This window comes from Brachionichthys hirsutus, chromosome 11, assembly GCF_040956055.1.
Source record: "Brachionichthys hirsutus isolate HB-005 chromosome 11, CSIRO-AGI_Bhir_v1, whole genome shotgun sequence".
Taxonomy (NCBI): Eukaryota; Metazoa; Chordata; class Actinopteri; order Lophiiformes; family Brachionichthyidae; genus Brachionichthys; species Brachionichthys hirsutus.
The window spans coordinates 6,485,559-6,511,612 of NC_090907.1; the positions used below are offsets into that span (position 1 = coordinate 6,485,559).

Sequence of the window (26,054 nt, forward strand, 5' to 3'; positions counted from 1 at the left end):
ACAATTTAGCACTCTTGACTTTTTAATACTTCAGAATATCCTAAATTCTGAACTGGGTTCAAACTCAAAGCAGAAAATTAAATGTAACAAAAGATCTTTGTTGCAACACCTCCCACCAAAGCAATAAGGCTTGATATACAGCATCTAACCTGGACGCATCATCGCCTGTAAAATTTCATATCATCCTGGGAGGAGAGTCCAGCAGCAAACCACAACCCACTACAAAGAATACAAAGATACCACGATCATTGCACATCTTTGTTGGGACAAAACTTCATAGTAGTTTAAGTTTTGTTGAGAAGATGTGACAGAGAATCCCTAAGAAATGCATGATAATGTCAAACTTTAAAATTGTCAACTTAAATTAAGCATATGAATGACAGGGAAATATATATATATATATTTTAAGTATAATTTAAAGAAGACCAGCTTGTTGATTTTTAGTTAAAGGAACATTATGTTGCAATTATTATAATTACTGTTTTTAATGAAATGAGGCACTTATGAAACTGACAATCCAAATAGCCCAATCCAAGAGGCCTGTTACTTAAAAAAGAAAGAAAATATCTACCTCATATTTAGTAATTCCATAGTTAACAGTGTAATATAAATTATAGTGCCTTTAGGAACTGAAAATACTTTTTTAATAGCTCTAGCCCAAATAAACTTACAGTAAAAGATTATGCAAATAGACCAGGAAGCCCAAGTTTTGTTTTAAACAATTTTGAAAATATATTTAGGCCAACGAAATAATAGTATAATTTTGATGTTTTTTTAAAAAAAATACTCACCTTACTTCATAAAGCGCACTTGTAGCTCTTTAGTCTCCTTAACATTAGATTATTCTTCATTTTCAGTACCGACATATGAACAGTTCCTTTCCTGGCTCGACTCATCACGGGCCTATTTAGGTGTAAATATAACGACAGCTAGCTTGCCATTAGTAGCCGTTTCATCTTATTTGATAGCTAAAGACCTCTGTAATAAGCCGATGTGTCATCTTCTCACGCCCAAATGATGAGATCCATTCCACAGCAGCTGAATCAAATGTTATCTCTCAAAAACAATTAAAAGCCTGAGGATTGTGTACGAAGACAGTGCCGATTATCTTTATACTCACAGATGATCGGGTTGATACCGTCATGGTTGGAATTTGGAAAGCATATTCAGTGTAATTTCTATCTTTTCCTGCTACATATCGTTTGCGTGTACCTCCAATTCCTCGTAAAAATGGCAAACGTATCCTGGCTCGCGTTACCGTTAGCAGTCTGACCAGCTGACGTTGTCGTCGTTAACGTTACCGTGAAAATTGCGGGACAAGCAAGCATATCTCAGACTGAATCCAACATTAACGTTAGCGAGTGACGCTGTGTTCAGCCAGCGGGTTGTGGGGCCCATTCAGCTGGTCCGTCAACAAGTCAACGTTAACCATTAGCCAGGTTGGCCGAATTAGCTACCAGGCGTTAGCCAGGTTAGCAAAGCGTGCGTCCTTACGGTATCATTCTAAATCACAGGCAACCCTCCTAAAATAATCAGAGCGATAGAAGGGCAGCAAACGGAGCAGTTGTTAGCTCGGATGCCAACAATTGTTTTAATCATGCAATGACAGCGTCTAATATCTCGGGGTGATCATTAGCTGTAACGATTACACCGTGCCAGCATGACTCTCCGTTCAAGCCTTGCATTTCGTTTGCACGGTGTCGCTCACGGCAACTCGGAAAACGGTTCCAATCGAGTGATAAAATGTATCCATTGACCGAGAGACTGAAAGCAAACGTTTACGCTGGGCTTCCGCGGAATCGGCACCGCCGCTAAATGTTAGCTAGCCGCCATACCAATAGCTACCATTCTCGAGCCGCGTCCATCATTGTTAACGTTAACCATTCACATTACAGATAATATACATCTGCATCTAAATATATTATGATATACTAAATATATGTTCAAGAGGCCCAATGCCAAGTATAACAGTCAAATATTACTCACCTTTGATGGCACGATCTTCATTTAAAGTCCAATAACCTGTATGATGAGGAAACTTATCCAGCTTGAGATTCTCCCCTCCCTGCACGGTTAGCGAGTAATGTTAACGTTAAATCCGATGCCTGTCCTCTGGTCGGCAAACTACAATTATTCGCCAGTCAAATTCAAAATCTATTTCATCACTCAACTTTTGAGCAACAACATCGGTGATCGAAACAACTTTGACCGACGCTAGTATCAGCTGACTACCAACATGCTAACGTTGACTAGCTCGCATAACTTACCAGCTACCCTTAGCAAACTAGCTAGTGGGCTGACAAAATGAACGCAGCTAACATTAGCCACCTGCCCGAGCTAGCTGTAGCTTCTTTGGCTAGCCTCAAGCTAACAATTCTAGCTACCGCTAAATAAACGTTATGCCGAATTCTGATTTGGCGCCGTCTCGGCAAATAAACCAACGTGATTCGATAAATATAACAATACAGACGAGTCTAGGGTATTTTAAACATGAAACAGAAACCGTGTCCTCTGATAATTTGGGTTAGGAATTTTGAGTCAATTTTCACAAAATGGCGCGCGGTCCAAACCTGCGCAGTGAACCGGCCCGGTGGACCAGAGACACGGACAACTGAGTTAGTGCGGCGCCGCCTAATTGTTTCCACTATGTTAAAAAGTCGGCCTCCTCATCTTCTTAATCCGATCCACTAGGCGCATTTCGATATCCAAAAACGTCAAACATATATCCACTGACAGCATTATTCCGGCGGGAAGGGAGAACATTTGAAAAGACTGAGCTGGGAAAAAAAACCCTCCTGACAAAATGGCGATGCTCTATCTTGTTGCCATGGCAACTGTCAATCAAAAAAAGAAAGTACCCGGATGTGCCAATGACGAATAAAAGCTAACTGGCCAGAGTTACACGACACATATAACTCAATTGGTGTCTGTATTTTTAACCGCGTTTGCTTTGTTGCTACCATCCGGCAGAGACATTCAGTGTTTATTTTAATAGTTTGAAACTGAAACTATCGGAGTCTTTCATGATTGCAACTGAGATTCGCATCTTTAATGACTTGGCCAAATTTTATTTCCAACGAGAACCATTGCCACACATTTTTTTTAAATACTATGGCTATAAACCCTCAATCAATCATCATTAAATAACTTCAAATGATACTACTACTTTACTGTTACTAGTCCTACTTATAATATAACATATATTTCAATAAAGTGCCATCACGACTGACAACAATAATAGTTTACATACTGATTTAACATACTTTGTTATCATTTTGTCTGACAGTTACCACTTAAATAAATTTTAGAGCATATTTTTGTACAGAGAATTGTGATCTTGTCCATTGAGCTTGTCTCTTGTAGTAAGAACTTTAAATATTGTTATTGTATATTTATATTCAGGCTAAGACCATTACTGGATTAAAAGTTCTGCTAAAAATATAGAAAATGCATGCTATTTATTATAGTTTGTCACAATTCTTAAGGTTACTATTATTATTTAGTGTTAAAAAAAGTACGTTTTTGGTGGTGGGAGGAAGCCGGAGAACCCGGAGAGAACCCACGCTGATACGGGGAGAACATGCAAGCTCCTCACAGAAAGGCCTCAAGCTGGATTTGAACCTGTGACTTTCTTTCTGCGAGGGAAGCCACCGTGCTGACTAGATCATGACTTGCCTAAATGACAAGGTAGTAAAATCTAAATCAACATAACCGTAATGCAAGGAATGCAGCCTCAGAGGTAGCAGTGTCTCCCTTGAGCCGGCCCCAAGGACGGGTAAATGCAAAGGGTTGTGGCAGCAATGACGTCCGGCATAGAACTTTGCCAAAATTAAACATGCAATCGACTAGACAGTTGATTTGCTGTGGCGATCCCTGATGGGACAAGATGAAAGAGGAGAAAGAAAAATATAAATCTTTTATTGTCATTGTATGTTGTACAACGAGATTGAAATGGCATAGAAGAAGAACTGTAATGTAAGGATTTTAAAGTAGGAGTAACATGTTCTCTCCCTTGGTCAGCAAATGTTTTAAATCAGTTGTAACTAATTTGTGACTTTTTTGCTGGAACACAGAAGAGCTTTGCACTAGTCTGGTCAGCTGAATATCTTTATAGCTGGGAGAAATGGCCACATTTTAGCTTTGAGATGATGCAAAGTAGATCTGGTCACATATTCCATGTGAACTATAAACGTAATAACTGAGTCAAAGGTTGCACTATTTCTTGGCTGCCAGCATCTATTTATGGAGACCAGACCCCTCACATGAAATTATTTTTAACTGATGCGTTCAAATCATGTTCCGATCAAAACAAGAATTATTGTTGACTACAATTAACATAATCTGCTTTTGTTTTTTGCCCTTCTGTTCCTTGTGATGATGATTGCGATTTAATTTTGTATAGCCTGTTTCTCTCTCATGTACTCAAAGCTTCTTTGGTGTGATAAAAATGCAGAATTTCCTTATCTGACAGAAGATATTTGTGGCCAGTGTGTATGTATATACTGTAATGTGTTCATCTGCAGAACTATTCATACTCTGAACTCGTGTCTGACATTCTCTACTGAAGGCTACAGCAGGGATGAGTGGTTTGATTGAGTGTGGCTTGAAAACAAACTGTAAAGTTCGGCTTCATTTGAAAGACTGAGATCAAGCAGCTACCAAGTGCTGCAGCCTGCAGCCATGGATTAAAGTTGATGATCTGCAACATAACTTTACCTGCTGGCTGTGTTGGTGGTGTTGGCACATTTGGGTAATATTTCATACAAATATTAAAAACAATATCTCTCTGTGGTTAGTTGTAAAGGAAGAATAGACCATCCAAGAAACCTATGATTAACTTCTGCCCATTTTTTTTTTTATTATAAAATACTGAACTGCATGGGAAATGAATGAGAATATGTCTATACTTTCAAGTGATATTGCATCTGTGTAGTTTCTCAGTCATCCATGTTGAGGTTGGAGCAGAAAAAAAACCCCAGGATACTTATACTCCAACAGGAATATAAGTATCTGATCTAATGGTCATTTAGAACTGAAGAAGACTCTTGAATGAGAGGTGAAACGTCTTAAATCAAACTTCAAATTCAAACAAAGTCTGGTTGACTTTTTGTTTTTGCTCTTAGTGATAGTATAGTTTACCGAATGTGTTGATTAGCTTGACAGGCAATAGACCGGAAACTCGAAATTGACATAAAATTGTGCCAAAATGGAAATCAAATAATGTCTTTGGTGTGAAACTGAGCAGGATTTTCTTCAGTGTGACTCAAGATACATTCATACACACACACTGAAAGAACTCAACCACATGCAACATAGACCACTTCTGAATGTTGCCTCCACAATCGGATTTCAATACATCAATTGCTCAGAGCTGTCCACTTGTGATTGGATCACCCGAGTATCAGTGTCAAAGCGGTAAACAGAGGTAAAGAACAGAGGTAAACAACTCCACATACATCATTGTAAGGCTCCAATGAGATCGGAGACCAAATTCAACTTGGTTTTGCGTCCAACTTTACTGTGTATCTCCAGAAACATACCAAATAAACATAAGAAAAGAAATTTTGATTAACGTCAAATATGCCAACAAATACTTAAACGCTCACCAATGTAGGCTACTCCGTTGGGCATGGAGGAAGTACCAAGATTTCCTTAATTAAGAGATGCCGGGAGTTCTTGCACTAAGTGGAGCTTTCTACTTCTATCTTTCCTTCTTGTAAATTATGATGTCAATCATTCAGTTGCTTTTTCCTTGTGGAAAAAAGCCCCTAAGAAACATCATATGCTGCTGTAATATCCAAATTACCCAATTTGGGATAAATAAAGTAAATATCTTATTTTATTTTATCTCATCTTATCTACACAGTGTCCAGTTGCATCCAAAGTGAGTGATCTAATTACAAGGAGAAGACTTTAAGTAGAAGTGTGTGTGACCCCAGAGACACTGAACACACATTTGATATCTAACCACTCAGACCACATTAGAAGGGAGACAGGTTCTCATTTATTTCACACAGTTTTTCTTTTTTTTTTTTAATGTGGGAACAGAACAAAGTCTGACATTCTTTGCCAAACAAGAAGAATCCACATTAGTAATAGACATGTCGACACCGGTTGATTTACGTACGTTTGGTTTGCTCTATTTCAGATTGTATATTTGGACCCTGCTAAGTTTTGAGCAGCAGATGCACGTAAGCACAGTGTCTATTTCAACTGAGTTCACCGTAGACAAAGCAACTATGTGATAATGATTCCCTTAAAAGGTCACACAGTTGTTGGATCAGGATCAGCTTGATAATCTTGATAACAGCCTTTTTTTCCCTCTTGGCATTGTCCATGCAAACACTGGCTCGACTCATCACTTGACTCAAACACTGGTTTTGCTATGTTATGTTATGCTATGCTATGCTATGCTATGTTATGTTATGTTATGTTATGTACAACAACAAGATTATGTTCAATGAGTGACCATCGGGCCGCTGCAATCTCTCGCGCCGCCAACAACTCTCTTCTTCGAGAAGTTACAGAAAGCAGAAAGCAGGTACACATTAAAACACACATATATACGGGAATGACACGCTCCACTTGTGGTACCTGTTGGACTGGGCTGAACTAATTATTTCTTCCCTGGAAGACATCATTAGTCTGAAGTCAAACCAGCTTTGCCACCTTAGCAGTTTCAGTGAAGCCTTCAATTAGTAAATTTCATCCAGTTAAATATTACCCTAAACTACCCTAAAACTTCATGAAGTTGATTACCTGGTTTTGTTTCCCAGGACATATTCCCAGCAATAATCAAGCTTTGTTTGTGTGACATAATCACAAAATCCTACAAGCATCTCCAACTGTGAATAGATTTCTTTGTGTAAATGTTGCTCATGATCTGACATCTGAAACAACATTTTAAATGTGAAACTAGATACTACGATCCTTTGACACAATTTTCACATTGTGTTTTATTTTGCTTACCAATGAGAATGTGAGAAAAAGTGCCACCATGGAGCCTTTTAATTTATCTTTACTTAAATATCCAAATGGTATGCATACATCTTTCTATTTTTAATTCACACCGGATCTTTTCATCTTACCTGTGAGTCAGATAGGAACTTAGAATGCTACATATCCTTGATTCATATACCTGTGAGTAATACTGCCTCAAGTACAAATACTCAAAATGTATCTACTTTTTTTTAATAGGCTACATTGATTCTTTTGAATCTAAATTAATCTGATTTTTAACCAGATTTATCATCATCACTGAAATAATAGTGCACTGAGAAGTTTATGTGCTCAGTCCCCAGAAAAACAGAAACATCCAACAGCGTTCCTTTTTTCAATACATTTTTTTGATCACAAGGTGGCAACATAACATTATTTTGGCTGGTTTTATTCACACCGGTTATGATACCGTGTTTTTCAGTGGATGCATATTTGGAGTATAGTGTTACACCAACAAGTTTCTAACAAGCTGCATGAAGCCGGAAGTAGCGACCAAAATGCTACGGCTCCCACACAATCAGGGAGCGAAGCTGAGAGCAGCATTCTGTTTCTAAATCTCCACTCCATTCAAGTAATTATTGAACAAATGTTTTTAGTTGTAAGTAATTTAATACATTCTACTCCTTCATGACTCAAATTGTGGAAGCAATGAGATCAAACACTGCTGAATTTCTGTTCATGAGTCAAGACTTTTCCACCTCAGTCAGTGACTAATGGTTTGTCTCTGAAGCTGCTCATTCCGACAAAAGACTCAAGCCTGGCTTTTGAAAACGTCCTGTAAAATTTCAGCCATCAAAGAGTCTACACCACCATCAGCCCACGAGTTCCCACATCACTCTTTATTTGAGAGGATTATTATTTTAAAAAATGTGACAACTGTGAGAGGGATCAGTTAAAAGTTATGGCAGAGTATTTAAGATGCAGATGCCTTACTTGAGTATGAGAAAATACATTTTTGAGTAGAGATATATGTATTTAACAGAAGCTGTGAAATAAATGTAATGAAGTACATTTCTTTATAAAATATAGTGACGGGATTTAGTAAAATAAAATGGAAGGTAAAATGGTCTTAATGTATTAAATTTCCATGGCATCATGATTCTGGAACTGATTTGACCACAAGCATTATTTTCATGTCCCAATATTTATCATTTAAATATTGATAAACATGCGGCAATCATTCTAAAACCAAACCTACAAACAATTAATGCATTTATGACATTTCCCCCTCACAGATTAACCAAAATATCAGAAATCCCATTCCTAAAATGCTGGTGTAGATTTTCTTTCATCCAGGTCATGTAATCGTTGCAGGGTTGAATCAGAAGAAGCCAAACTTCTGTTTCGGGTCTGTAGAAGATTTTTCATTTATATTTACAGATTTCTCATGAAGTGCTCTAATGCAATTTACCTGTTCACACTGTTTTGATAATGATTCATCTACACCTATTGCTATTGGTTGAAATATAAATTTGACATATTTGCATAGCTGTTTCCTGTTGTGTCAATCAGTCATTCTGTTCATGTATACAACATGAAAACATTTCTGAACTGTATTTTTCTTTATTTGAAAAAAAATGATTGGATGGGAGTTTTTTTTTTGAAACTATGACAGTATAATTAATATTCAGTGGACATAACTTTTCCAAATGTACACTTTATTGTAAACAAAAGTACAAAAACAAACATCAGGTATTTACAATACTTGCATGGCAATGTTCACTTTCTTTGGTCATTTTTCCAATTTGATGATTTTTAAACAAGGTAGGCAACAAAACAAACAGCGTGGAGGTCTGAGATGATCACATGCTGAATCTATAGTCAACCAAACACTGAGCAACCGACTGAAGACTCAAAATTTAATTTAATTTGTGTCTGGTCTGCAAGCCATTCCTCAAAAACATTAACCCATGTTATGAATTGAAGTGACGATTACTGAATTTACCTACCAGGTAAATATTTTTTTTTAATTATCATTACCGTGTACAATATAAATAGCAAAAAAGAAAATTAAAAGCACACACTTCACAATAACATCCTTGTCTTGATATATTTTCACATTCCAGCAATGCTCTTGAAAGGACCAAAATTGTGACAAGTACAGCTGCGTTTATTCCGTCATATTCTACACAAAACCTACGTGAAAACATGAATCCTAGTGCACATCACAATCTGAATGAAGTACAGGTAGATTTTCAAAAGAAGGAAATGGACTGCTTCGGGGCAAGCACTGCTTCCCTACTGAGTTCTTGATTTCAAAATTATGCCGTAGCTGCACAAAGCAATCACATCTCAACACTGATGGATCACAAATTTAGTATAAAGCCTTGACAGAAAAATGATTTCACTTCTACAGGAAGAGGTTTCCTTTAAGTGTGAAAAGAAACAATGGCTTTTATACAATCTGTGCAGTTCAACTGAATAAAATAAAATAAAAACAATTCGGCTGAATCATGCTATACATTCTTTCAAAAATCTACCTGCTTGTGTTATATATGGTTTTGGTAAATGCACAGTGGAAAAAAAAAAAAGATAGGAAAATTGTGTTGAGTTTCTTTACATAGAGATGAACAAACAATCAAAGAACATAAAACCAAACAAAACATGTAACTCTGTGGCACATCACCGTCCGTCTGCAATGACACACTTAAATCATACCGTCTATAACTAATGCCGAGTATAATAATATACCCTTAGCCCTTTCAGGAAGTTCATCTCAAATTCAACATCGCTCTTACACCCAGATTAATGACGTGAAATGATTGAATGAAAAGCAGATTTGGTACTAATGTTGAAGGCAGAGGCTGTTTTTTTTTTGACTGTGATGACATGAAAACATCGGCGGTGATGTCCCTCAGTTCCTCTGGGGGACCGAGATCTGAATGCAGACGAATGCAGGCCTACCATTCCGTACAGCAAAGGCAACTGGTCTAAAAGCCTAGAATTTTTTACTTGCATCAACTAACAAAACCTAAAAGATCTGCATTTTCACTGTTTTCTCAAATTTCATTCTAACAAATATGAATCCTAGCAATAGACAAGATTACACAGGTATCAGTAGTGCAGACAAGTTATGTATATAACATACAGTTTCCTTTTTTTCCCCTTTTTGTAATGGAAGGTGACGTTGGAGGGGCTCAGATATTGTTTTTTTTTTAGCTAAATTCTCCCTGAAAACAGATCCAAACGGTCTTCATCCCAATGTACACTTGTTTTTTCCCCCCCAAAGAAAGAGGTGACAAGAAATGTGCAACAGTTTGATGTTTTCACTGCAAAGAAAAGATAAAAATAAAGATGTTATTCAAAGGAAAGTGACTCTCTTAGCCTCTGTCTATTTATGAATGCGATGGGAGTATTTTGTTAGCTACCTTTCACATTCCCAAAGGATGGTTGCCTTTTCTTTACACCTCGGCTTTCTGACTGTTCTCCTCAACTTTCTCCTCAAGTTTTTTCTCCTCCTCAGAGGACCCATCCTCCTTTTCACCAGTCTTCCAGGTTCCTTGCCTGTTTAAAATAAAAGATTGAAACCTTACATCCTGATAATCCTTAAATTTGCAGTCTTTTAAATGAAGAATAATGTATTATAAGCTTGGTTCACAGGCATCAAATGGAAGCTGCATATTTCCCTGTGCTGCCAATATGTACTTCTAATTACCCTGTAATAATACACCTCTTATGTACATGAAATAACATTTGTAACAAAAAATGTTAACTTTGCACCCAAACTAATTAAACAACAAGCACTGAGCATGAAATGGTCAGGAATCCAACTATAAGCCCTTATCTGAGACAAATCTCTATCACAGAATGAGCCTTCATTCAACTTGTATCCATGGAAATCAAAACTAAACATACATAAATGAAGGTAGTCTTGGGAAAGTTGAATATTAAGTTGTGTTTATGATGTTTATAACAACAAGAGTCTTATAAAGTGAGCCAATCATGTGCACCTTTACCTGTGGAAAGATTCTTCAAGTTACAAATATCATATTTACAAAAACAACATCTGAAAATGTCACAGTTTGTATTTACATTTCACACAGGGACACTATGCTTTGGAGTCTCGGTTGTACGATTCACTTAATTTGTAACGTAAGAATGTCATTGGTCGCCTTACTTGGTTTTCTTCATGTAGACCCAGTATGCCAAGCCTATAACCAGAGTGGCGATGAGGAGGCCGACTACAACCCCAACCACTAGCTTGGTTTGGTCACTATCCTGTGATTGGTCTGCAACAAAGAAGCAATCAAAAACATCAGCGGGCTGGGAACAACGTCTCAGTGTGAACTCCCAGCGTGAGTGCATATGAATAAAGGGAGGAATAACGGTTATTATGTGCAAGAAATGCATTGATGAGTGGCCACATACACACTGCATATGATTATTGACTTAAATGCTAATGGAAAATACTCTTCATTTATGACTCATTGCATCGGCCATGGGATTATGAGCAATGCTGACATTCTGTCAGGATGCTGGAAGCTTCACTTCTTTTTCCTGTAATTTATTAATGGAATCATACTGCCCCCCCCCCCCGCAAAAAAAAAGATTTTCCGGAGTCCAAGGTAGAGGTGAATATTTGAGAGCCATAATTCACTTACTAATAGCAATCAGTAATCACTGATCTTAATTCCCCTTTAGCATTTAATCACCCGCTCCCGCCGTTTTCGGTCAAGCAAAAAGACTGCTACAACTTACCTTGTTTATCCACTCTCACATCCTCAAATACTGAAATCAGATATAAAATAAAATTAAGGTCCAACAAAAAGACAAAAAGAAGAAGAAGAAGAAGAAGGATGTACAGAAGAATTACTACTACTCTACTTCTATTCTACTGTTGCATGCAAATAGTCAAGAAGGAATAGATCAAATCCAGCATCCCAACATACACGCAGAGCATGGAAGAAAGCAAGAGGTGAAATGTCTCAAACACACAGGAATGAGGAAGAAGGAGAGAGCAAATAATGAAATGAAAACTGCAAGCTGTTGGGCAACAGTGTGCTGAGCGTTAAATGCATGCGTGACATGTTGATAGCAATGTGGTGTTAATGAAAAGTTAGGCAAACAAACATAACAAATAAGGATTCATTTTTGCATCTACTTCATACATCATGTACTGATTAACGCTTTTCTTCTCATCTTTACGGACTTTATCCCCTGCAAAAATGTTGGCTTTACAAAGTAGACATAAGACAACCCCCCGCCCCCCCCTCAGAATCAGATCAGACTGAGAAATAGTTTTTGCCCTCAAGTAAGTCCTTTTTGTTGCCTTTCCGCTAAGCAAGATTAACAAAATAACAACTGTATCTTGGTCCTTCTTTGTACAGAGGCCTTATGTAGTCTATCATAGCGACACGTCTTCATCATCACACTCTTCTTCCTTCCATTCATATATATATACCTGCTAAAATGTAAGCATCTCAATATTCCATAGTCCCCATGCAAATAGAGAGAGTTAATGAGAAAAGTAGGAAAACATCCACAGAGCAAATTATTGAGCTATAGGCGGCGGAGACAGACGAGGAGTCTCGACTAACCCTTTGTACTTACGGGATGACACGTTTATAGCTTGGGTGTCCGTGCCAAACTCATTGGACACCGTACAAGAGACAGTCAGATTTGCGGTCGGCACCACCATGATCTTGTGTGTTATCTTTCCGTTGATGAAGGGACTCTCCTCAAGCTGAACAATAGGAGAAATAAAACATTTCAACATCTGACTTCATTGTGTTAACAATGGGCACGTAAGAAGAGTATATTTTGTACCACTAGGGGGAGATGTTGGATTGAGAACACTGCATCATTCACGCTTTACGTGACAAAGACAGTGTGTGTGTGTGCATGTGTGCGCCTCGGGATATAGACACCTGACTCTCGGAGGAGAACCTGAGACACAAAGACTAACTGCCAACACCCTTTTCACATCGTCTACACAAGATAATGTGGCAGTATTGTAAATACAGTACCCCGTATTTAAACCTGCCATTATTCATTCTGAATAAGCGTTAAAGAATGGAACTGGGTAGGAAACTTACTCTTTGACTGACACGTCGAAACTAAATGATGCTTTGTTCAACGGATTTTACGCACCTTTGTAGGTAGATAATAACTGCACACAGATTCAGCTTTGTAGTAGTAGTTGTTGTTGTTGTTGTTTATGCTTGTGAGAGCATAAAAGATCCATAAACATTGTCTTCATGACAGGTCACATGAAATTATGTGTTTGAATGTGCCTTAAATAAATGTATTAATACATTTACTCAACTGCCGATGAAATTTTGACTTGATACATTAAAAAATGCGAAAGCTGGGGGGGGGGGGGGATTACTAACAGTTAACCTCCCGTGCACACACACCGGGAGGCATCCACTCCCAATGCGGTGCAGGGTGATTAGAAAAAAACAAACAAAGCAGCAAATGTCTCAGGACCAAGAAGACGCCTGCAAACCTGTTCCACTCCTTGGAGTCCAAGGGGGGAGGAGACTCCCTCACCTAGTCATAGATTTGTTTTTAGGAAAACACTGTCTGTCATCACATCATCAGCCCAAAGAGGATGTAGGTGGTTTGTTCATGAATGAATGTGGTCACTGCTTTAGAAAAGGTTTACAGTATCCAGTCATTCAACAGGGGGAGTGTATTTTATGCAGTATTTTGATGAACCAGACGCATTAAAAATAAACTATTGGTCCTGCATTCACCTGCTGCAGATAGGAATCTCTGGGCTTAGTTTGTTGACGATGCTTAGATGCCGTTGCTCAGAGACGGAGAAGCAAGCGTGCACCTGAGCCGTCCTGAAAGGAGCAGATTTGACTTTGACTTGATTCAAGAACAATGTTCTTTTGGATGATTTTTTGATGCACTGACATTAAAGAAACATCTGACGCCTGAATGGCACACGGGTCACTGTTAGCTGCAGCAGAAAAAGCACACCTGCGGCTGCTGAGTCACTCGGCCCCAACTTCACACGAGGCTCGAGCAAAAGAACCGCCGTCCGCAACGTCCGCAGCGTCATACTGAGGAGCTGGATGAATCTTATCTGACAGGTGAGAACATGCTGGTGGGGTGAGTCACCTGCTAATGTTCAAGGTAGTCCCTGTCAATGATTAGCTAAGCATTATCTAATGTCAACAGGAGGTTAACTTGATTAGATTGGCTTTTTCTGTTACTTTTTTTTTTTGCACAAGTACTCACATTAAGTGCTGGGTGCATCTTGCTTATTGGTCGACTCCCTGCTCCTCCATTTGCTTTTATTTGCAGACTCCCATTTTTCCAGTATGACTCACTCTGTACTGTTTTTTTGTCAGTGACTGATATGGGATGATTTGGTTGTGCCTTCTTCCTCTCGCCTGTCAGAGCACGGAAAGCTGCCCCCCCCCCCTCCCCCCCCTGCTCTTCTTTGCTTTCTCACATCACTGAGCTGTATTTGTTCCCAGCCTTTGCACCTTGATGGAGAATGCTAAATATGCAATTGTGCTGTGCAGCTGAGGTGCATGCAGGGCTCTGCGATGTGCCATTATGCATGATGCAGTGGGTGGACCTGACTTCATAGTGCCCAGCAAGCCCTGTTTATAGTGATCAGATACCAAACAACTCCTCAATGCTGATGGTTTGCACTTAATAGACAAGTAATACAGCCTTTGCTTTGAATCCTTTTGAAATATTCCTGCTGTGTTCTGAGCCGACTGGATGACGTGAAGCAGATTCCTCTGAATTTCTGGAAAGATATTGTCAGAATATAAAAATTCTAACACAGCTGTTTTATTTTTTTGCCAAAGACCGACTGCTCTAACGTGGAAAATGACAAAATATTCTGAATGATGTGTTTCTGCCCTTAAAGTGTATTGAGGTGTTCAGAAGAATGACCTAAAGTCCACTATGTATGGTTCTTATGAAGCTTATCAGTTTATTTGGGTTGTAAATAAAAAAAATATTACTAAAAATAATAATATTGAATAATATGATTCTCTTCAGGATTTCTACAAGACTGGAAGAATGTGGGGAATTTTCTCAGTAAAGGATTTCTGCAATCATGATGAATAAATGTACGCTCATTTATAAATACATTATTGATACGGTATTCAGGAATGGTAACAACTGATGTTAATCTAGTCACTGCCTACCAAAGTGCCGTTAATGCTCCAGGAAACAGCCGGCTTTGGAGAACCTTCAGCCTCACAATACAAGACTTTGTGTTGGCCGTCCTCGCCACGCTGTTTGGACAGCTGCTTGATAACTGGAGCACCTGCAACAGGACGGAAAGCTTCAGATACGAGAGAATGAGAAGAAGTTTTGCAATGAACAAACCCAAAGCAAGATAAAGTTTTTAACCAACAGCATGGTATTCTGGGAAATATCCCAATTTCCTAGCATAATGAGAGTCGTAAGAGAAGTTTTACGCCTATATGGGAAATATGGAGCAACAATCACGTTGTAGGAAAATATCAAACACACCTGAGTATCACAACTCAGCTAAGTTTGTCTTACACATCATCATAATAGCTCTACATTTGGTGCGTTATCTTAGCTTAGCATATAGACAGGAGAAAGCCCTGTTAAAAGTAAAAAAAAAAAGGTCTCTCTTACCATGAATCTTTAATATGCACACTTTATGGAACCTTTTTGGATTTTATTGATTTTTTTTTGACAGTTGAATATGCCGAGCCTTAGGCTCATCGGCTTCAGATCTGTATTTGCTTAAGTTGTGAGAGTGGAATCAATCTTCTAAAACTGTTCTTCTTCTTAACTCTCAGCCAAGAAAAGAATGCTGAGTCAGAGTTTCCTTTAAGGCTTAATTTCTTTACCTTCAACAACCAGCTCAAAAAAAGCTTTTCTGCTGAGGAGACCCATCGTCACGTCACACTCGTAGAGGCCAGAGTCAGAAAAAGACAACTTGGTAAACTTGGGCTCCTTTTCAAGTTTAATATTGTCCTGAAACAAATGGCAAAATGAATAAAGTGACTAAAACGACTCAACTTGACTTAAGTTGTTTTATGTCTACTCTCCTACCTTTGTCCATGAGATTGTAGCCTTTGCAGAAGAATTAATCTGGAGATTTATCTCCAAGCTATTTGTCTCACCGAGACTCTTAATGACCTTTCCAGAGGGGCTTAAACTCATATCTAGGTCTGGAAAACAAAGATGCAGAGCGTTGCTGAACAACAAGGAATAGCAAAAGAGATTACAGGTGAAAAAGAAGAAATGCTGTTGTTTCAAAACTACCGCCATTCCAACTTTCTTGAATTGCAGAATGTCTTACATTGTACAGTGATGTCCTTCGATGATTCCATCGTCGGGTCATCAATGAGCGAGCATTTGTATTCACCACTGGTGTCCCGAGACACATTTGTAATGGTGTAGAAATCTGCGTTTTCCACTTTCACCACCTCTCCCTCCAATGAGCAAGAAAAAAAAAAGCCGTCTGACTCGTTTATGATGCCTTATTGAGGAGGTGCAGAATAATATTTTTCAGCCCCATGAGTAAATGGGAATTTCTAAGTGTTTTGTGTGATGCTGAGGAGTGTGAATACCTTAAGGTGGAAGTTAAAGCTGGTGGGGGCGGGGTTACCATCTGCCAAACATTTCAGAGTCACATTGTCTCCTTCTACTAGCGGCTCCTGAGCACTGACCTGAAGGACAATGTTCTCTGTGGAGTCTGTGCAGAAATTAGGAACCAGAACGGGAGCGTGAGGATGAGCATTAAGGTGCATTAGTTGAGTGTGTCCCCCCCCCCCCCCCCCAGCAGCAACTCACTGCAGGGACTGCAGAGGCCGACTGTGTCAGTATGAAATAATAATGACGAACTTCAAAATGCAGAGGAAGAGGGTTGCATTCTCAGCCACTGAATCAAACAGTCTGAGCTCGAAGCAGAAAAGTGAGGTTGTGGTTCACGATGTATGAAAAAATATTTTGTCTAAAATCCATCCATCCATTTTCTTCCGCTCACTGGAGTTGCTGGAGCCTATCCCAGCTTGCTATGGGCAAGAGGTAGGGGTACACCCCGAATGCGTCGCCAGCGCATCATGGGGCAATTTTCTCTAATAGAACATAGATATGAATGAATTTCTAGTCTGGAATTGAATCTCTACATATTGGGTGTTGACAGATTTTTTTTTCTGAACAGATCAGAAAATGTCAAAATTATTTTTCTAAAATGACAAAACACATTTGAATTCACAGTATTACATGTATCACAAGAGTCACGGAAATTTGGCTGATTACATCCATCCAATACAAGTTACCGTAAGTATAATTTTGTAAATATAAAAATAAGAACCCCCAAAATATCAAAAACTGTCACTTTGGGTGAGACGTCTGCATTATGACCAGTAAAAAAAACGATTGATTATTTTTTTGTGTTAAGCTCCTGAATATAATAATTACACCAAAAGACAGCCGGACAGACAAACAGAGGGCGCAGTCATTCATTTTGTGCAGCCGCTCTGACAATAGTTCTTCTGCAGAAAGCAATGTGTGCAATTTAGAAACTGCGACCAGAGACTGTTGTTAGGGAGGGCTTGATGACTCACAGGTGATAGTGAAGGTCGCTGGCGAGGACACCATCTCTGCACCCACAGTGGGTTGAGTGCTGCAGGTGAAATTGGAGTCCGTGTCTTCCTTTTCTGCCACGTACTCAAGCGAGGAAGAAGAAGTCGAAAGTCCCGTAACGGAGTCTACCTGCACCGAGGCCTGAATGGAAATCCCTGGGCAGAAACGGAAGCAACTTACCGAACAAAGTAATGACCAAACCCATGCATGCAGGCCACTGGAGAGCCCAGTACAATTCATCACCGAGCACAGGGAGAGCGTTTCCCACACAGACACAACTAGCACTGCTATTGTAAAGTAGCTAAAGTATATCTGAATCCTTTTGGAGCTGAAAACAAAGAAAGGACCGAAACCACCAGGACAATACGACTAATCAGAAGTCACAAGCCTAAGGTGAAGGGTCATTGTCTCCCCATCCTTCGGTGAGCTGTTATCTTGAGCTGCACCCAGGTGTGGCTGGGGGGGGTTGTGGATTTGGGGGACATTTTGGGCATTGTATGTTGCTGATAGATAGTGTCTTAATCCTCCTCCTCTGTTCAGAGATGGTTTCTCCAGTTTGACAAAAATCTTTAAGTCCTGTGTCTTTCCGGTGCGGGTGGACTGCTGAGTCTCACCAGGTTGGCGAGACATCATTCAGAGCCACGTCAGTTTGGATTTTTTCAAAACGAACTCACTTCAGTTGAACAGAACACTTACCTTTCCCATCGGCCACCAGAGGTTTGTTGTTCTTCAGCCATGTGATATTTGCAGCTGGATTTGCATCTTTTGCAAAACAAGTTCCAAGCTGCAAAACAAACAAAAAACAAAACAATCAGCATTTGGGGGAAAAAAAATAAATACCAACAAGCTGCACTTAAGGAGAAAAACTACATTCACTATATCAGGAATTTAGAAATCAAAAATCTGCCTTGAAATTCTTTTTGAAAATCTGAAACTGAACAGAATATTTCAAAGCCTCAAATCCTTTCATTTCAGCCTCAAGCGAGACGAGCGTGTTTAACTTCTAGTGCCTGAGAATCCGCAGAACACAATCATTACTGCAGTATCTGAGTCCTTTGCTTAGCTCATGGGAATTATTTCATTTGCTGGTTTATTATTATTTATCATCATATAATAGATTAATACAATATTGTAGTAGATATCAGTAAAAACCCACCTTAGTAAATTTACCAATCTCGAGTTCCTCCACGTTCTCAGTAATCCGTAGATCTGTGGGTCTCTCTAGAACACAAAGAAAACGCGTGTTCACTACAGCTGATAGTAGTTTGCTCGTGAATGCTAACTAATGATTGTTAAACCTAGTAACAACAACAACAACAATAACATAATGCTGTTTGAGTTGTGTAGCAGCTTTTACTCACTGTAGATCACCACATTAACTGGGTTTTCTCTGATGTCTGCACCAATCACCATCATGCAAGTGAAGGCGCGCTGATCGGCCAGCATGGCCGCAGAGAGCAGCAGGCTGAAGTTCGAGGCCATGCTCACGCGGCCCTTGTACTCGTCCGTGGCGCTGACCGAGAAGGGTTGGCCTCCCTGCTTGACCAGCAGGTCTCCTGAACGGCCCTCTCCTTTGTCCTGGAAAACCATAGCAGCGTACACACGTTTCATTTCTGTCACACGGATGGACAGACTGTCTATACTCAGACTGGGCGTGGTCCAGACATGATAAATGGATGTCAGATGGACTGCACTTTGAAAAAAAATATATATATATATTAACATTTGCAGCGACTTACATATTTCCATTTGGTCATCAGGACATCCTCTGCTTCTATGGCTCCATTTTTGCAGGGGATCTCAACCGTTTCTCCATACATGCCAATAACAGTCTCCAAACCGCTGACTGCAAAAAAGACACATAACATGCCATTTTGTCATCCGTTATTCTGAGTGCAAGGTCCTTGCTCTCTGTACGTGTTTGACCCAATTGAATCAGAAGCACTTAAATAGCTGGCAAAAAAAAAAATAACCTGTTCATATTGAATTCGACACAGCTCTCTTATCAAAATAAAAGGAAAAAAAACATTTCCTGGCCTAACATTCGTTCAGAACATTGCCATGGAGACAAAGTGCTTGAGAGAAGGATGAGAGGAGGGGCCAGGAGAAGTGTCTCAATGGCCCAGGATGAGAGATTAGAGGCAGAGGGCCGCGGGGGAAGCAGAAGCTGCCATGGCCAGACTGAGAATGAGGCACCGCTCTGTTTTCTGCTGTTCAAATTCACATTTCAGAGCTCACACAACTAAGACTAAGTTTACACACAACCATACACTACACTGCACTACAGTGTGTGTGTGTGTGTATGATTGTGTGTTTGTGTTGATTACAATTGCAAACTGCAATAAAAGTTTAATCGACACTCTCCATACTGACTTATCAGACGTTTGAAGGATTTCTCAGAGTGGAGCAAAGCTGGGACATTTTATTTGCTTTGTGCATGATACTCATTTGAATCCTATTTGGATGGCGGTACATGCTTTTCCTATGGTTACTTTTCTCTACGACAGGGAAGAGTAACAACAAGGACCCCATGTGGAGGGTTGCTTGTGATGTAATGATAAGCAGACAAGATTAGAAGTGCATAAAGGCCTGTGTTTTCTATGTTAAGCCTCCTTATGCTAATGTATTTTTCACATTCAGACTCTTGACACAAGGTCATAAAGTTGTAATGTATTCTAAAAATCACAGTTTGCCATAGCACTGCTGCTTTTACCTCCTCCTGACATTCAGCAGAGTGAGTTCACCGTCAGGCATCCGTCAATCATTCTTTAAGCTGACAGCTCTGGAACATCAACGAGTCTGAGGCATAACGACGGGGTAAAATCTGCAGTGAAACGATTCCAGCAGGATGAAGACAAAGACCAGGCAATGCCATTTTATGATTTTATACAGGTTGTGTCCCATTTTGCTTTCCTTTTTCTTTAAGTTGTTGTTTCTTTTTCTGTACTTTCCTACAATTGCCATTGCTGATATATCTGCCCTGCACTGCTGTCACTGGTCAGACTTTAAAAGAATACTCCGACATCGCAAGAAGACAGATGACACTATTTAAACAGACAAAAAAAAAAAGATACTTCCCATACTGTCATACTATTCTTTGGCACTATTCTAAAACATAAATGCAATGTCTATTTCTGTCATTGCAGTGACTTGCAGTGACTGTTGATTTCCTGATGGCATGCAAAATGGTTATTTTCCTATTTGAAAAAACAACACAAACGCAGCAGCAAACAAAGGGATTCGTAAAGAATATCTGTGATGATGATGACACAGCTGCTGATGTGAGAACTGATGCACCGATTAAAAGCTATTTGAAAGACCCCCCCAAATAGATACAATCTCTACATTTAGATGAAGCTTGATGACATTTTACAGTGACAGCCAGCAACAAAAGCTTTTTTTTAGAAACTTCATGCAATGATCGGACTCAACCCCCTTTTGCAATATGCCACTTCCTATATTTGCAAATCTGCATCCCTCTATTCCTGAATATTCCTTTATTTGAACATTTGATCAAGTTATTTCATTTAGTCACAGCAATAGGCATGTTTGCTCTAAACGTGTGCCTGCATTTCAATCTCGCATGCATGAAGATTTTGACAACTGAATGCGCACCAGCTTGATCCACCTGCAATGGAATGAGTGCACGTTGCTGGTGCAAGCACAGCACACTCGTGTAGTCACCCCGCACGCTAGTGTTTTGTCTTTCTGACATGGCTCTAATGAATCTGACTCTCATGGTTGAACGGACTTCAGCTCAACATGAACATTTCTGGTCCAGGCGGGGAAATTTGCACATGCTGGGCTGGGAAGTGAAATGGAAACGAGATTGAGAATCTATTAAGAGGAGGCGGTTAATGAGCTCTCCCTGCAAGACCTCAGGACCGGCTTTGCATATGTGTCAAATCTAACGATTTCCTGCTCCATGTCATTTTTGGTGTTATTTAGGATGCCAAAAATAATCTGTCAGGTCAGTAGCTAGATTATGCGATACAACTAGGCACGTGGGTGTCAGGATACACTGACGGTCAAAGAAACATCAGAATTATACTCAGAGCCTTGACAGGCCCACGTGTATGTTTTCCTCAAAAGTCTCCTGGGAGAGAGCTGCCCAACCTACTATTGTTAAGAGTCAGTTACACTGCAATGCTGGAGGAAAGGTTATCACACGTATGATTCTCCTTAAATTTTAGATTCAAATGGATCTCTGATTATTTATGTAGGATGAATTTTAAAAGGGTCTGTATTAAGGAAAAGGCTTGATCTGCTGCAGCTTGCAGTGCTAAACAATGAGAACTAATCGCACATGTTGAGTTACAGAAGACAAAGCCCCTGCTGCTTACTGAGATAAGGTAATCCTTTTCAACAAAAGTAGGTGAACAGAGTGACTTCACACTGACAAACACCTACACAGTGCAAGCAAGGAATTATCACTACTATATAATAAGTGGGCAACGAACGGACAGTGGTGGCAGGTACCGTAATTTAGCTCTTGTGCTTTGTTGCTCTGCTTTCATGTTTCATGTTTCATGTTTTTTCCCCCATATTTTCTTTTCTTTTGTCCTTAAGATTTATTCAAATTTATACAAAGATTTCTACAAATTTATACAAAGAACTGAAATGGGATTACATCAAAAAAGGGGTTTTAGAACAAACTGAAAAACCATATAAGGCTAAAATGATTCCTCATATAATAAGCTCCATTACCGAAGATCCTCAGCGTGAATTATTTTCATTATGGATCCGAGTGTCTTTCGGTAATTTGATTTTCATTTCAGACGCAGATGTCTGTCTGGCTCCAAAACAACAAGAATGTTCTATTGATAGAATGTTCAGTGTTTTAATGAGTCTCATGATAGAATGTGTTAGAAAGTGTTATTGTAATACATTTTCAATTTTGAATGAACATCAAAGAGCCACCCGCTTTTAATTATTCTGACATCCATTTCTGAAAGTAACTCAAACAACCGTACACGGACAAGATACACGGCCCTCAAGGCGCCGTGTAACTCGTGACGACTACACACTCTGTTTCGTACTGCGTCACAGGGTGAACTGCAAAGTACCGGTAAGTCATGGAGAAAGAAATCCAGTGTCTGCATTGACAAACAGTGCAGCGGCGCCCAAACCTAAAGCATCTAGCTGTCCATGCATGCGTTAGCATCTGTTTTCTGCAGCAGGAAACACTGAATCAAAACTCTCAGTTTCAGTTCTGAGTAACTGTTTTTCTATTTTATTTCAACCACATGCACTTTTAAAGACTAAAAAAAGACGAGCCCACAAGAACACCATCAGAATCAGAATACTTTATTAATCCCAGAGGGAAATTCCATCAGCAACATTGCTCCACTCAACAAAATCAGAAAAACAAAAATCATCCATCCATCAATTACAGGAAGAGGCGTTACGAGTTGATTTTATATATTTTTTTTAATTTAATACCGAGTATGTTATAGCATCTATTGTTTAATCATCAGAATAATTGATATAGTAATCAATTATTAAAATAATCAATTACTGTAGCCCTATAGATTTCCACTAACACACATATAAGCATAGTCATTTGGGGTTTGGTTGAAATACTTGTGTGTAAAATATACTGTCAACACCAATCATGGAGAATGTGTGAAAAACCATTACTGGAGCTTTCTGAGACTTCAAGAAGAAAACTGCTGAAACACGTCTAATTAAGAAATTGTGCTCATAAGCAATTTTCATAAAACGAGTTAAAGTCATTCAGTATAAAGTTAAAGAAACAATGTCAAGAAAGCTTTTCAAGCTGTCAAAGAGAGCTCTGGGCCTGCAGGATGTCAGGGTTAAATACATGCTGCGTCTGTGTTGTTACCCAAAAATATCTCTTGCATGCCAGGCACAGTGTGAATTTCAGAGTTCTCATACTGGACATAATTCTTTTTTTTTTGCAAATGCAAGTGACAGCAGACAGGAGGCAGCACCACAGGAGATGCTTTAATGCTCCTGATTAAGGCACTTCTAGCCCGCAGAAGAGACAGGTGACAACAGCTCAGATATGAACTCTCCAGGGAAATCAGCTACCTCCTCCCACTAGTCTCTCCATCCCTGTTTTTGCTACCTTATGCCCTCCCCGTTTGTGTGCACATGAGTGCCTGTGCACATTTTAGAGCGGCAGGCAACATCAACAAGAAAACAGAGGCCCAAACTTAATAAATGCTGAAAATTAGAGTTGTGCAGTGAAAAGAGAGAGAGCCCGCTGGCACGTCTGCAAAGACTTGATGGCAAACAGCCTCACATCAGAAGCGTCTTCAGCACTGAGAAGGGCAGACAGAATCGCTTCACCTCGATCAATAATACTTGAGGAAAGGATGGATTGTTGTAGTGAATGGTGCTCGCCTAAGAAGACAGAAATCACAGGGGGCCCAACCGTCCATGACACTCTGCTTCTATTCTCGTCTTTTCCTGACTAATTTAACAAGTTCTGGATTTTCATTAGCCATACTGCATTTCAGTAATAAGAATAAACCCAATCTCTCAATCCTTGCTTGTTGCGCATCATTTGGAAAGAAAGCAGAGCTCACTCTGTCACCGCAATCCCCGAATCTTCCTCGGAGCCGCTTGGTAAAGTGTGAGCTGTGCTTTCACTATGCATAGGCCCTCAGCTCATGCTTTACTAATGATGACAAGTGTACTGCATGACTGTGTTTGAATTCTGTTCCATCAGTTCATGCTGAGGAAGTGTTCCAGACCAGCTAGTTTGAATCCTCTCTCTCTCTTTCTCAAGGGAAGGGGTGTAATCATGCCACTGATGGATAACTGACAGCGAACTTGCACCAATATTCCCACCACACATCTCGTCTTTTCCATGGAGGCATCGTTCCAAACGTCACCATTGTGCGCTCTATAATTATGCTTTTTTTTCCTCCATCCCACTGTAATTGCTTGTCATTGTTTTTTATGGCGTAAAACTAAGGGCATCAACTTTTGCTGTAGAGAGCTTGTCTAGCAAAAAACAAATACTAATGTCCAAGTGAATGGCTCTCTGTTTTTGAAAGTTGCGTTAAGGAGGTAAGCTTTGTTTTCTGTGTTATAATGAAAGGATGGTGGGAGAGTGCGTCTCTAGAACATCACCCTCTCTCACTTTTGGGGGCGTGTAATTCTTTATCCTTGCTAGAGGAGTGGCTCCTGTGTTTTGCACTGACATTCATGGTCCCCAAGGGTTAAATTATGAACACTTGGGCTAACCCCCTAAATTTACTTCTAGTGCCACCAGTAGGTTGTTTTACTGCATAATAAACATTTTACTGACAATTTCCCTAAAACAATTCTTGTGACCGCAAAACATTTTCATCAAACTTGGTATCGAACAATTATTTTCATTGTCGATAAACATAATTTTACTTGACAATTAACTGCGGTGATTTATTTAGACCCACATAGTTGCTGAATCTTGTTTCATCTATAGTGCTGATGTTGACATATATTATTAACCTGTTTTGCAGAAGTAAGCAGCAGATATGATTTTTGCTCCCGTCCTGAGGGGCTGAAAAATGCAATATTACATGAAATGAACTGCATTGATGTCTACATTTTGGGTGGTTTTCAGAGGCGTATTTTATATCACGACATTTGTTTCAGGCAAGGAAATCAATCCTAAAACCAAAGAGGATGTTTTTGCCTGCATTTCTTTGACCTTTAGAAAGGCATAAAGGCCTTTCAGAGAGAACCAATCTGCTGACGAGATCCATTTATGGACATAATGACTTGGGACAACGGTTTCATTTTCTGACAATGTCCCCCCCATAGGCTTTATCTGCAATACCGCTGAACTTGGCCTGTCTAATCTGTGATTCACCCTCTATGGAGTTTTATCTGCAGGTTCCATGAGCAGCATTGTACAAGTTGAACAGATTTATTACTTTTTCCACTGAAAAGCGTGTCTGGTATTTTCTGACGTTAATGAATGATGCTAAATTGATACGCAGCCATGCAATTAGAAACATCAGAGGAGACCCGTTTCAAAAACAACAGAGCAATTTATATTCTCACTTATGATTATGTTGCCTGTGCAACACAGAAGACCAATCCATTAGAATATGGCGGTGAGCTGATGCAGCACTAGAAAAACTAAAAATTATGCTGATGTGAGTCAAATTTCCAAGGGTTAGGTTTACATATAATATTGAGCCAAAGCATTTTGATTCCATTGCTTTTAATTGTAAGAAATAATGTGCCAGATTTATGAGGTGTCTAGTTGTATAATGTTGCTTTGCAAAAAATAAATTGTGAAATGATCACAAATGTCTGGTTTGGTCCACAGACTTTTCAGAACTTATTCAATTTATTCTTACATTTAAAAGACAAAAAACATAATAATTCCCCCAGTGAAAGAAGTTGGAAGCAGAGTAATTGTTGGATTATGATGTTAGTGAGAGTAGCCAAAGTAAAATGGAAAGTAAATAAAAAGCCTCTTGCATGTTCACAGCTTGTGCTGAGCAGAGCCATTTTAGTCACTTCAGGGCAAAGCAAGCCTGTGT

At 39.4% G+C, this 26,054-nt stretch overlaps 1 protein-coding gene across 1 annotated transcript in view; it reads right to left on the reverse strand.

Moving 5' to 3' along the window:
• Positions 1-8,636: 8,636 nt before the first annotated feature.
• Positions 8,637-26,054, reverse strand: part of LOC137901712 (CD166 antigen homolog) — a 34,734-nt gene continuing 17,316 nt past the window's right edge. Inside the window, exons 2-16 of the mRNA XM_068745757.1 lie at positions 19,284-19,390; positions 18,906-19,122; positions 18,701-18,765; positions 18,241-18,328; positions 17,526-17,699; positions 16,527-16,651; positions 16,256-16,388; positions 16,006-16,124; positions 15,801-15,927; positions 15,120-15,241; positions 12,550-12,682; positions 11,698-11,727; positions 11,117-11,228; positions 10,368-10,503; positions 8,637-10,268 (exon numbers count right to left, since the gene is read on the reverse strand). Coding sequence (XP_068601858.1) covers positions 10,401-10,503; positions 11,117-11,228; positions 11,698-11,727; positions 12,550-12,682; positions 15,120-15,241; positions 15,801-15,927; positions 16,006-16,124; positions 16,256-16,388; positions 16,527-16,651; positions 17,526-17,699; positions 18,241-18,328; positions 18,701-18,765; positions 18,906-19,122; positions 19,284-19,390 — 1,655 coding nt within the window. The 3' untranslated portion in view covers positions 8,637-10,268; positions 10,368-10,400. The remainder of the gene's footprint in view (positions 10,269-10,367; positions 10,504-11,116; positions 11,229-11,697; positions 11,728-12,549; positions 12,683-15,119; positions 15,242-15,800; positions 15,928-16,005; positions 16,125-16,255; positions 16,389-16,526; positions 16,652-17,525; positions 17,700-18,240; positions 18,329-18,700; positions 18,766-18,905; positions 19,123-19,283; positions 19,391-26,054) is intronic.